Source organism: Castor canadensis, chromosome 12 (assembly GCF_047511655.1).
Source record: "Castor canadensis chromosome 12, mCasCan1.hap1v2, whole genome shotgun sequence".
Taxonomy (NCBI): Eukaryota; Metazoa; Chordata; class Mammalia; order Rodentia; family Castoridae; genus Castor; species Castor canadensis.
The window spans coordinates 6,977,031-6,990,080 of record NC_133397.1 but is presented as its reverse complement, the minus strand read 5'-3'; the positions used below and the strand labels follow the sequence as shown (position 1 = coordinate 6,990,080).

At 40.8% G+C, this 13,050-nt stretch overlaps 1 protein-coding gene across 11 annotated transcripts in view; it reads left to right on the top strand.

Moving 5' to 3' along the window:
- The first annotated feature begins 2,153 nt into the window (after positions 1 to 2,153).
- LOC109674848 (kinase D-interacting substrate of 220 kDa-like) overlaps positions 2,154 to 13,050 on the top strand; it is a 91,819-nt gene continuing 80,922 nt past the window's right edge. For 9 of the 11 annotated variants that reach the window (XM_074049127.1, XM_074049125.1, XM_074049126.1 and 6 more), the window contains exons 1-4: positions 2,154 to 2,311; positions 5,174 to 5,314; positions 10,584 to 10,682; positions 11,671 to 11,769. In XM_074049127.1, coding sequence (XP_073905228.1) covers positions 5,207 to 5,314; positions 10,584 to 10,682; positions 11,671 to 11,769 — 306 coding nt within the window. In that variant the 5' untranslated portion in view covers positions 2,154 to 2,311; positions 5,174 to 5,206. Of the gene's footprint in view, positions 2,312 to 4,501; positions 4,648 to 5,173; positions 5,315 to 5,759; positions 5,823 to 10,583; positions 10,683 to 11,670; positions 11,770 to 13,050 lie in introns of those variants that run through there. The other 2 variants (XM_074049118.1, XM_074049120.1) reach the window with 2 other exon arrangements.

The window sequence follows — 13,050 nt, the reverse complement described above, 5'->3', positions numbered from 1 at the left end:
TAAATATAACCATATATGGATTAGACCTTGCTTTTTGCTTTTATAACCTGCTTGCAGGTATATAAGGTGAGACCCCTTTGTTCTTGGGGCTCAGCTTTTGGACATGAGTCTGCTGAGTCTGTGCTGGCACAATAAAACGTTGCTTCCTGCTTATTGCCTCAAGAGTCCCGTATCTCAGCTGGCACACTCCCACAACAGTCCCAGTTCCTGTGTTGTTGCCACATTCAGTGGTTACAAAGGACACCTTCTGTCCTTTGTGAGTCCTTAAAAATTTGCTTGACCTTAAAAAGGGATGTTGGTATTTGAAATCACTGATTTGGACTGAGTTTGAGATTGGAGTTTCATTAAATCAATAGGAACAATGTTTGAAATCCACATTCCTAGGCCCCACTCCCAAAAAGTATCAAGTCTCAATTTCTAAAAAAGCTCCGTGATGAGTGTAATGTCCATACATCAGTGTGCCTGCCTGGCAACTCATACAAAAAGCCGAGAGGGAGAATGCTCCATCACAAGCTGGAGTGACCCTCAGGAAACAATGAGAGATAACCCAGTCATGTATAGGGAAGTCCTAACAAGTTTGGCTTCTTCCTGAGTGGCTCACTGGGACTGGATACTGTTCAAAACTGGGTGAATGTGGTTGGTGGTGGTACGGGATGTAAGGCTGGAGTGACCCTTATAGTGTGTGTATGTGTTTGGGGGAAGACAAGCAGGTTAAATGTACCATACTGACCACAGACTCTGAGTACCTATAGTGTGCTGGACCCTGTGGAGTAAGAAGGGGACACAGAGGACTGGCTAACGATTGAGGTCAACCAGGAAGGTTTCCAAAAGAAGGGACCCCCCCACACACACCAAGCTGTGTCTTAGAACTAGAATTCATCTTTGGAATCAGCTGCACTCCCAGGTAGGGAAGAATATGGGGTGGGGGAGCAACACTTTGAGAAAGAATAAGATGAGAAAGAACATGGCTCAAAGTTCCAAGAAGAGGAAATTCTGGCCAGCCTTGGGGGTGAGGGAAAGGGGAGACTGAGCAGTTGCAAGGTCTTCAGGAGCCAGCCCACCAGGAGCATTGCATGCTAAGGACTTTGGGGGATGGACTCCATGAACGTGGAAGATTATGGAAGAATTTAAGGAAAGAAGTGATGTGACTAGCAAGCTGGTGGACAAATGTTTAGTGGAGCAGCTGCCATAGAGGAGGAGGGAGAAGTGGTTTGGTGTTGGAGTAGTCCCAGCTGGGACTTTCCAAGCCGTTAGATAGATCAAGGAGGATGGACACAGCTACAGTCAGGTCATGGGCTAATTAGAGCATGGGTGGGTGTATAAGATGATTTCCAATTTTCTCTTTCAGGAAACAGGGAGGGAGCCAGGTCCCCTGTGATTAGCTATAGAGAATCAATCACATTGAGTTGGGTGGTAATGAGTCCAACTTGGGGCAGAATTCTGAAACAAATTTAAGATAGGTGGAACCTGAAAAGGGGTAGTCAGAAGGATGAGAGGAAAACTAGAATTAGAGTCACAAAGCCCAGTGCAAGGAACATTTTCAGTACAGAGTAACCCTTGGTGTCCAACAGAGGTAAATGAAACACTGTTCATGGCATTTGGTGATCAACCAGAGGCACCTTCTGCAGAGTTCTGGAGAAGGAGGCAGGACTGCAGGGCCACCGAGTCTGAGATTGGAACGGAGGGCTGGGGATGGAGGCAAGGACCTCAGAGGACTGAGGGAGGATAGGGAGGATAGAAAGGAGGCTGGGAGAACAGGAGGAGACAGAGAGGTTGGGAGGGAGGAACTCATAGGTCAGAGGAGTCAATGTGCTCTCTGGGAGACCAGGAGTGTAAGCCACAGGCACTAGAAGTAGGCAGAAATTTGGGTCCTGGACTCCAGGAGGAATTGATCTGGCCTTCTGTTGCAATGAATGTGCAATGTCTTCTGAAATTATAAGTGTAGTTTATTTCTCTGAATAAGATTTATTGCAATAGTACATAGGGGATATTAATTAGCTATAAGAGTGACAATGAGAGAGAAAAATACTGCCTGCAGCACTCGTTTGCACATTTTGGAGGACAGAGACCATGAGCTCAGTTGGTGAACTCCTCCGGCCCCGCCCACAGGGGCGTGCCCACCAGACGCCCCGCCCACCCCGCGGTCACGTGACCCGCCAGTACTCCACAAGGCTGAAAATGGCCACTGGGTGTGGTGAAGGCGACGCACTTGAAGCCGCGGTCTCTTTTCTCGTCTTCTGACACCGCCTGCGGTCCAACGGGCTGGTTCATGCTGAGCTGGGGGCGCGGACTTCGGCCAGGTTGTGCGAAGGTCAGTGTGGAGGTGGCCGGCGGGGGGTCACAGGGAGGTGGAGAGGCGAGGTCGGTGAGGAGGGCACCTGAGCCGGGGAGGGGGGCGGGGAGGGTCTCCGAGGGAGCCGGGATCGGGGTGGGGGGCGGGGGGGAGGGAAGAGGTGGAGGTCGGCCGGGGAGGGGTCGAGGGGGGGCGGGGAGGGTCTCCGAGGGAGCCGGGATCGGGGTGGGGGGGAGGGAAGAGGTGGAGGTCGGCCGGGGAGGGGTCGAGGGGGGGCGGGGAGGGTCTCCGAGGGAGCCGGGATCGGGGTGGGGGGCGGGGGGGAGGGAAGAGGTGGAGGTCGGCCGGGGAGGGGTCGAGGGGGGGCGGGGAGGGTCTCCGAGGGAGCCTGGGTCGGGGGGGCGGGGGGGGGAGGGAAGAGGTGGAGGTCGGCCGGGGAGGGGTCGAGGGGGGGCGGGGAGGAGGAGGGGGACAGGTGGCGCCGCCTGGGGTCTCTGCGCTGTTTTCTCCTTTGCTTTTATGTTGGGCTCCATTGTCATATGCAGGCTTTTAAAACTTAAAAAAAAATTTTTTCTTTGCGAAGTACTGGGGCTTTAACTCAGGGCCTACACCTTGAGCCACTCCACCAGCCTTTTTTTTGAAGGGTGTTTTCGACATGGGGTCTCCGGGACTCGCAATCCTTATGATCTCTGCAGGCGTCAGGAGAGAAAGGAAAGAGATCCCAGAGTGATGACCCTGGAGAAGAGTTGAAAGATGCGTTTGGTTGATTGCGAGTGTTAATACTGGGTCAGGGGTTCCAGGTAGTTGGAGCAGCATGAGCACACTCGTGATTCCACAGATACTGGGTTCTGCTGTCTGCCAGGCGCTTCCTTACCTGCTGGAGGATGAGCGGCGAACAGAGATAGTCCCCATTCTCATTGAGCTACATTTGTTAGAATTGTGGAGGGGAACAGACACTAAAAGTAAATAGCATGTGAAGTCATGTTGAGCACTATCTAGAAGAGTAAAATAAAGCAGGGTCATGGGGAATGATAGTAGCAGGGGTGATGGCTGTTTGTACACATTGGTCAGGGAAGTGCTGATCAGGTGACATTTAAATAGAAGTTCAGTGTGGCCTGAGCGGGTGAAGCAGAGAATTCTAAACATGGACTCAGGGAGGTGGAGAAGGAAAGGGGTGGAACAGATCAAACAGAGCCTTGTAGGCCTTGGAAGGATTTGGGCTTTTATTTTGAGTAGGAGTACAACTGTTGGGGGTTTTTTTGAGCAGATTGGCCATAGGAAGACTTAGAATTTAGGAAGATCACTGTGTCTTTTGTATAGAGGTGGTGAGTATTGCTACCCAGGCCTGGAAGGTTAGTATCCTTGCAGGACAGGGCCACTACATTTGGATTATTGTTGTTGGAGACTAAACAGAGAGGCTGGAGATAGTAGGACCATGGAAGAGGCCATTCAGGAATGTATTGTGTCATATCTGGAGGATACAAAGTCAGAAATTGTTTGTCAACTTGGTCACTATTGTTGCTTTGGTGTAGTTTGTAATGGGGGAAAGTTACAAATGCATCATAATCTTTGGCCCTTTCAAAAAGGAATTTTGAATATATAGTAGACCCTTGGTATGCGTGAGTATATGCTTTCAAGATGAGCGCCTTTGAGGAAAATCACGAATGCTCAGGATGCATAGAGTTCAGTGCTGTGCTGCAGATGTTTGATTTATCTTTCCCACAAAGCAGCTGACTTCTCCTAAAGATGGGGTTCCTTTCAAAAAGTCTCAGATTTTCACTCTCACTTAATCACATTCACTGTTAGCGTGTTTTTTGGGCTATTTGCTTTTGGGAAGGTGTATTTTCACAAAATTAAAGGCAGAGAAATGCTCATCAGATCACACATTGATTTAAACACAACTGATGATAACACAGTACTGACTGAGAGCTTGTCCATTCAACTGAGCTGTGTAATATATGTGTCTGATTTAAAATTTTTGTTATTGAACTTTCATTTTATTTATCATGCTTGGTCAAAATCACATGTGATGAGTTTGTGAATAAGGCGGGTTTACCGTACCAAAAATTTTTTTGGTAACCTGTTAAATTTGTTTGCAGTTTCCAAAAATGAGCTTATTATAACGTAAAGATGTTTTTCTAGCATTGCTATTTGCCATATCTGCCATTAAAGCATGTCAGGAAATGTTGTTTGTTGTTGTTGTTTCAGTTACTTGATGTTTCCAAATATAAAAAGAAAGTCAAGAATCTTAGACCGGTTAGAATCAGACCATCTCAAATGAGACCTTCTCTTCCTCCCTCCACTCCTTCAGTTTCTCCCAGCTCTGGTGTAACATATATTTTCAGAAGGTCACTGTGAGTGCATTGTGGGTACCTGGTAGGGGAGGTGAGTGGAGGCAGGGACACCAGTTGGGAAGCTACGATCCATCCAAGTGAGAAGTCAGGGTGGAAGTAATGGAGACAGGGAGCAGTTACAGATAGAGCCAGAAGAATGTGTTATGGATTGAAGGTAGGGTATGAGAAGAAGAGTTAAGTCATGGTTAAGTCAAGGTTTTGGGCCTTGGAAGAAAGGCGCTGGAGTTGCCATGGGCTGAGGTGGAGACAGCAAGAGGAGGAGCAAGGGAGCATTGCTTTGTATTTGGGGTGGTGATGATGAAGGCTTGGGGATGGATCTGAAGTTTGGGGTTTGGGTGAATGTGAGTCTTGGGAAATGACATTTTGTCAGCATTTTGACAACTGAGCAGTGGGACTTTGTTTTTAGTTCTATCATTGGAGGAATACTGGCACAAGTTTAGGGTTAAAATTGGTAATATGTTTAATAGTAACTTAGTTTATTTCTAACCACAAATTATGTATGTTTTGTCTAAATTACTTTAAATAGGTGAAATAAAGATAACTACAGCTTTCTGTGAAAATGTCAGTTCTGATATCACAGAGTGTTATAAATTATGTGGAAGAAGAAAACATTCCTGCTCTGAAAGCTCTTCTTGAAAAATGCAAAGATGTTGATGAGAGAAATGAGGTAAGGCCCAGTTTCTAAGATTAAATTCTTTCACACGTGTTTGTTGCCTCTGTGTGCCAGGCGCTGTACTAAGGATGAAGGTGAGTAAGAAGTAGGTGATCCTTCGGGCTGGGTGTGGTTGTGCACATCTGTTATCCCAGCTACTAGGGAGGACAAGATTAAATGGATCACAGTTCGAGGCCAGCCTGAACAAAAAGTTAGCAAGCCCCATCTCAATAAACAAGCTCTGCATGGTGGCACATCTGTAATTCCAGACATGGGGGAGGAGGAGTGCAGTCTGAGGCTGGCTCTGGGCAAAAGAGAAACCCTATGTGGAGAGTAAACATTTATATGCAAATGACATAATTGCTCAGTTTCTTGTGGAAGATTCTGTCTGGTAGAACTCACATTTGAACACTGCCCTTGTTGACTTCAATCTGTTTATGTTCTACTTCCTTTCTTGTAGTTGACAGAATAAAATCCATCTAGTGATAATGCCTGTATTTTTAATGTCTCTATGATGAGCAAGGTAAGATTATCACACTCTTATTATCAGTAGTCAAGAATTGTTATAAATAGATATGGCCATTTTATTAGCATACATTAGCATATTGAGAATAACAAAATGTGGTAACATAAAAAGATTCAGTTTTACTTTATAGACAGTTTCTGAGAGAATACTTGGAAAATATCTTTACAGGGAGAATAGTGTACTGGTAAGCATAACATTGTATTAATCTTACTGCCATAAATAGTAAAGCATGTTTGGCCTAGAGATTACCTTAGCATTATACACGAGCTAGCATTTAAGAGCTATTACCATTTCATTCCGTTTTATTATATCAATTTAAACTGGAGTTTTAAAGTATTTTGAAAACACTTAGAATTGTTCAGTTTCAGCTTAGTGTGAAAGTTGAGAATAAAGGAGCTTTCTGAAGGCCTGTTTTTAGCCTTAGCATTTTGCTTCTAGGACTCTTTTTTTTTTTTTTTTCAGTGCTAGGGACTGTCACTCTTGAAAATGATTCTTAAATATTAGAACAATAGGTAAATAGCATGGTACTGTACTTAGCATACAATTGGCTACAGTCAGTAAATTCTGAATTCCTCCTTTTCTTTCTGCTTTATTTATAAAATAGATAAATCTCTTGACCTATGAACAGTTTCAGTGATGACAAATCTGTGTCCTTGGTTGAGCAGTGAAGGGATTTTACTTTTATTTTTGGAAAGAACAAAATCATCCTCTCCTTGGTCCAGGGGTAGTGTTGAGGCTGGGCATTATTCTCCTGGTTAAGAAAATGAAGTAGGACTTAAAGAGATGGATTTCATTATGTGTTTATAGACTCTAGAGTGGATTTCAAAGGAAGAATACAAAATGTTTTAGTGTCACTACAAGTATTGGAAGGAATGTATATCCCTCACCAGAGGATGACTGCTTTGAAAGGCAATGGTTGTTTCGGTCTTACTCACCTCAGTAAGTAGAAATGTGAGTCTAGGAATTAGGAAGAACATAAAGATGTATGAACACTAGGTGTTTTTGCATTGTAGTGTTCTGGGGAGTTGAGAGAAGGGAGGAAACCTGTTGTGGGGAACTTCAGCTTGTACATAGTGTTGCTTCATTTCGTGTGGTTTGGCTTGAGATTTTTATAAGAGCAGGGGTGTCTCAGTCCATTTGTACTGCATTTATAACAAAATACTACAGACTGTAATTTCTAACAACAGAAATGTATTTCTCATGGTTTTGGAGACTAAAAAGTCCAAGATCAAGGGGCTGGCATCTGTGTGAGCCTTCTTTTTGCATTATAACATGGCAGAATGCTATGGGTGAGACAGCATGTGAAAGAGAGAATGAGAGAGGAAGGAAGGGGGACCAAATTAACTCTTTTATTGAGTCCACTCCTGCAGTAAGTAACTTGCTCTCACATTAGTGGCATTGATCTGTTTCCAAGGTCTGTGCTCCCTTGACCTTATTATCTCAAAGTCTCCTGCCTCTTAATACTGTTGCATTGGGAATCAAGTTTCTAACACATGAAATTTGGGGGACACATTTAAACCATAACAAGGGGTTTTGTGGGTTATGTAATCCTGTGTTTTTTGGAAAGAGGCTTGGGATTTGATAGGGTGTATAACTTAGGTATGGAAGGGACCTTTAACGATTGATTTTCAAATGGAAGGATAAAGTTGTTATAGTAAGTTACTATTTATAACTGTAGTTACTAGATTGGTTTAAGCCAAGAACTAGAAGTTAAAACTAGGCTTCATTTTGAGACTCATTTTATAAAGTGCCACTATACTTTCTTTTGGAATCCAATAAAACTTCATGGCCAACTGTACTGAAACTCCCAGGATAGTATAGCTATCAAAGCTATATTAGTTAAGATTTTCTTTCTGTCGTATGTGACAGCTTTCAAAATAGTGGTTTAGACAAGTAAAGATTTTGCTTTTCTCACATGACAAGCTAGTGGAGCTATTCCGAGTTTGGTGTGGTGGCTTTGGGACACCACTAGGACCCAGACTCCATTTTGCTTTTCTGGCATTTTTTATGCCAGTTACCCCACTTCAGCTGTATTGATACAACTCCAGCATTCTGTCTTGTGTATTTGATAAGAAAAGAGAAAGTCTCCTTCTCCAGCTTTTCTGGGAGACATAGCCATGACTGTGGAATGGGGTCATTTCCAGCTGTAAGCAAGGCTGAGCAGTGGGTGTCTTAGCTGAGCATGTTGCCACCCGATAAAATCCTGTCCTTCTGGATACTGGGCAGACAGCTAATAGTTCCTGGAAGAGAAAACTGCAACTATTCGTCTTTTCTGTGGTATATAACTGTAGTTAATCAGATTAAAACAATCTTATTTGTGATACAAATGTTTATGCATGTTTACATCAATTTTTTTTTTCTTGGTCGTGCTGGGGTTTGAACTCAGGGCCTCATGCTTGCTAGGCAGGCACTCCTACTGCTTCAGCTACTTCCCCAGCCCTTTTTTGTGATGGTTTTTTCCTAGATAGGGTCTTCCGAACTATTTGCCTATGCTAACTTCAAATTTCGATCCTCTTGATCTCTGCCTCCTGAGTTAGCCTGGGCTACATCTTTTTTTTAATCTCATCTTGTGGAACACCTGTCTGTGTGAACTGAAGTATAACTGTGACCCAGAAAGTAAACATAAAACCCCTTTGAGTCTTTGGAATTAATATTTTGAAAACTTTTGTAAAATTCATACACCTTTAGAGTCTTGGATTCAGTTTCTTGGCTTTAATTTCTATATTTTAACAGTGACTTTTATATCTTACTTTTAATCCTAGTAGAATAGAAGGAAGTGAGGATGCTGCATGCCAAAATATTTAGAGCTGGTGGAGGCATTTTTGGTGTGGTAAATATGTCTATAGTTATGACTCAGAGTTATAAACATAATGTTTAAGGTCATCTGTTTAACAAGTTGCAATTGTGCATTGCTTTTTAAAATAGTGATTATCAAATTTAATGTTGAAAGGATAAAGTTTTTCACCTGGAAAATTTATGTATAATATCTCATTCCCTAATGAGTGAGTGACATGGCTGTCACATACAATTTAGTATCCATCACTATATGTGTGTTTTAATGTGATTTATTTTTGTACTTTGTTTAAACCAGTACTGAAAGGAAAGTGAAGTGGAAAAGAGACATAGTGAGAAAGAATCTATGACCTTCATAAGCAGCAGGCCTTTATTAGGGAGAGGAGACCTGAGAGGGACCTTCGGCCATCTGAATAACACTCTGAGAGGGACGAGAGCAGGCCTTTCTTTTAGGCTGGGGATTTTAAATGTCCTGTGGCTGGAAGAGGGAGGTTGGCGGGGGGTGGGCATCAGGTAAGATGGTTGGGAAGGAGGATGGGGGAGGTGTCGGACATTAGCGGGAAGGTCATGCTTCTTGTTTTCTTGACATTCCAGTAGTTCCAGCATTTGCATTGTTTCAGTGTTTCCTGACAGTCCATCAAGTACTATGTTTAAACCCTTTACTTGCATTATACTTATGAGAGCATTTGTGGTGTTTTGCCAATTATGAGAATATTTGCTTGTTTGTGTGTTGGTCCCAACAGCTTTTTAAATTCTTTGAATTTTGCGCATTTACTGAACAAACATTTGGGTGGCAATCTCCCTCATATTCCATGTACAATACTAACTCATAAACAAAACAGGCATGTTTGCCAATCTCATGGAGTTCAGACTCTTTAGGGGAGACACACAAATTAGTTGTTAATCATGCAAACAAAAATGTAATTACAAATGAGCATTAGTGTAGTAAAGTGGAATTCCAGGAAGGAGGTCAGTAAGGAAGTGTGAAAGTGCATGAGGGCAAGTGGGCATGCAGATTTCTCTGTCGTGGCTCTGTAAGCCATGGTAGGGGTTTGAATCCTTATTCAGAAGATTAGTGGGAAAATATTGAAGGCTTTGAAGTTAAGGAATGATTGCAAATAGCATATTTTAAAAATCACAGATACTCTCTTCCACCATGATACACATAGTGAGTAGGTGTGTATTTGTGTAATTGAACTTAATTTTTCATCTAAATTTTTCTCTTATTTATTTGTGTGTTTAAATACCTTCAGTATTAATGGTTTAACTGTGTGTTTTTTTTTTTTTTAACCTGGTGCTTCCAAGTCTGTTTCATATTCCTGCACCTAGAGAAAATGATAATGTCTCTACTGTGCTTGCAGTAGACAAGGTTTGCTTGGAGGTGTCCTGTCCCAGAACCAGCTGCCCAAGCTGTTCCTGTGCTAAGAGAGCTACTGCTACATTCACTTTTAAAGGCTAGAAAACACTCATTTAATTAGCCTAGGCTTTAGTTTAATGAGTTAAGTTTATAAGGAAGGCTTAAACTCCATATGTGTATTTTATGTGTGGCATCTTTATTGCTTTTTTTTTGTTATTTTACTTTCCTCCTCTAGTCTTGCTCTAGATAAACCGTAAATATGATTAAAGCCTCATTCTATTCTGTAATGCTGGAGAATTTATATACATTGTGGTAGTTGTTTTCCAAATCATAGTATCACATGTGTTTACAGATTTTGAATGAAATTTATGTGCCTAAAACAAATTATTAGACTAGGGGGAGAAGAATTATGTTTCATGATTTCTTTGACTTTTAAATTATTAGTAATTCCAAACTAAAGGTTCAGAGCTGTTTCTAAATTAAAGAAATGTTGTAAACACACCTAGTGTTTGATATCCCTTCATGAAAAGCCAAGTGTGTATTTAGCAGTGGTGTTTCAGTGAATCAGATCATCTTGCTAAGTTCTCTGTGTCTTTTACATTCTCTAGTGTGGCCAGACTCCACTGATGATAGCTGCTGAGCAAGGCAATCTGGAAATAGTGAAAGAATTGATTAAGAATGGAGCTAACTGTAATCTGGAAGATTTGGTATGTATTAAAATAATTTACTCATTTTTAGTCTTTTTCTTTTCCTTAGTTTATATCTTTGTTTTGAAAGAATGATTAAAAATAATTGATTTACAGTTATACGTTCAGATATATCTCACCTTTGCCTCATGTGCTACTTCAGTTTCTTTAAGAGTAATTCAGGAGAGTAACTTTTGCCTTCAGTGAAGGATCTCAGCTCTCCATGCTTTTTCTACATATATGGCACTGGCTGAATAGAGAGCATATGTGCATACAATTAAATGCCTGCTTAGAAATGTCCATGTGTGAGTTATGTTGGTTTAGCTCCCCATAATTGTAATTTATTGAAAATATCACTACCCTTGATATCGGCCAGAAAGATGTGAACTCCGTATGATACTGCTATAGTATATCAGAATGGAATCACCATTCCAAAAGGTTACATTTCCTCTGAATTCCTCTGTTTTGTGATCACATTTTATTTTAATTGAATGATCAGTTGAATTAAATTGCACATAATGTAAAAATTAGGGTAGTTGCATCCTTTGCTTAAAAAAATACAAGTGAATAGTTCTTTTTATTTATCATATAATTTCTGAACTCTCAATATCAATACTTTAATAACCTATGCATTTTCTCTCAGATCTAATTATAGGCTCTTTAAACTCAATTTATAGTAATGGTTGCTAGCCACAGAATTAGTCTTCAGGTTTGGTGGTCATCTTTTCTCCTTTTTTAAAAACACAGTATGTGATTACAAGTCCAGTGAGAAGACTGAACAAGCAGCTGCCAAGTTGTTTCTGCACCATTAGTAGTGATATAAGTAGATAAATTCTGAAGAGAGCTTCAATATTATTTTATGGAACTTTATAATGTTCAGATTATAATGGTCAGATAATGTCAGTTTGGTATGATCATTTGGTATGTAAATTCAGATTTTTTTCCCCCTCACTTTGAAATCAAGTATATTTTAAATTTTAAAACATATCATTTTGTACATGTATTCAAGGATAAATGGACAGCACTTATATCTGCTTCAAAAGAAGGACACATACACATTGTGGAAGAGCTACTTAAATGTGGGGTTAACTTGGAGCACCGTGATATGGTATGTGCGTTTTCTATAATACAGCATTAGTTAGCTGAAATCTTGCTAGCAATAACAGATACATGAAATCTTATATGTATGAAGTGATATTATTGTAATGATTTTAGGATTTGGGGGTGGAAATTGAAATACTCAAGAATGATTTAAGCCCTTATGTTATGTCCCTCTTTTAGAAGGTTCTTAGTCATCATTTTCAGTTTATAGAGTTTAAAATTATGAAATATCGTTAAAAACATTTTTAAAAACATTTCATTATTCTCAAGTATTTTATTTATTTTTAAACATTTTTGTTAATATAGTTATACAGTGGATTTCATGGTGACATTTCTATAAATACAGATATTATGCCATGGTTGGCTCATCCCCTCCACTATTGTCCTTCCTACCCCATTCTCCTTCTTAAAATCAACAAGTTTCAATGTTCCATATTCATACATGTATAGAAAGTATATCAACCATATTCACCCTCCTTTTCCTTCTTCATTTACCCTCCCCCTCCCACTAGTTTTCTTCCCTTAACATGACCTGTTTTACCTTCCTGTCCTTCATTGTTTTAAGTGTCTGTTCATTGTTCAGTGGAGATTTTCCCTTGGTATTTTACCTGTGAATATATTATACTTAAATCAGTCTTACCCCTTCCGCTAGTCTTCTTTACCCTTTTCCCCCCTCCCCTATATTGTTCTGCAGTTTTCAGTGTGTTTTGTTGTGTCTTGTTCCTACACAGATGTGATGTATTTCACTGATACTCAGTCTAATTTTTTTCTTCTTTTCCTCCTCCCCTAGTCTCCTCTTATAAGATTGTGATTACCCTGTGTAAATCATATTGTATTTCTTAAAGTAAGTTGGTGGAATGCTGCCATATTTAAAAATTGAGACCATCTATACTTCCTAATGTCCCATCAGCTAACTATACATGGTTTATATGTCACTTCAAGGCAGAATATTTATTTGGATTATAAGCCAGTACTATACTTAATCTTTTGCTCAAGTTATTTCAGCTGGCCATTGGAATTCTTTCTGACTGATTTCTAAGTCCTTTCAAGATGCTCTCCCCTTTTATTTATTTTTTTAAGTGTTTCCTTCCTTTTTGGTACCTCAAGATGCTTCAGGCTCATGCTTATCTTTTATTTTCCTTTCCTTCTTAATGGAATCATCCAGTTGTCCAAGAAAATGAAAGGAGAGGAGGCTGTCTAGGGAAAGGTTTGTAACAGCCAAAATAAAATTTGGAGTAAAATTTGGAAGAGTCCAGCATGAATTTTCCCTATTTGAGCTTTTGTGGCA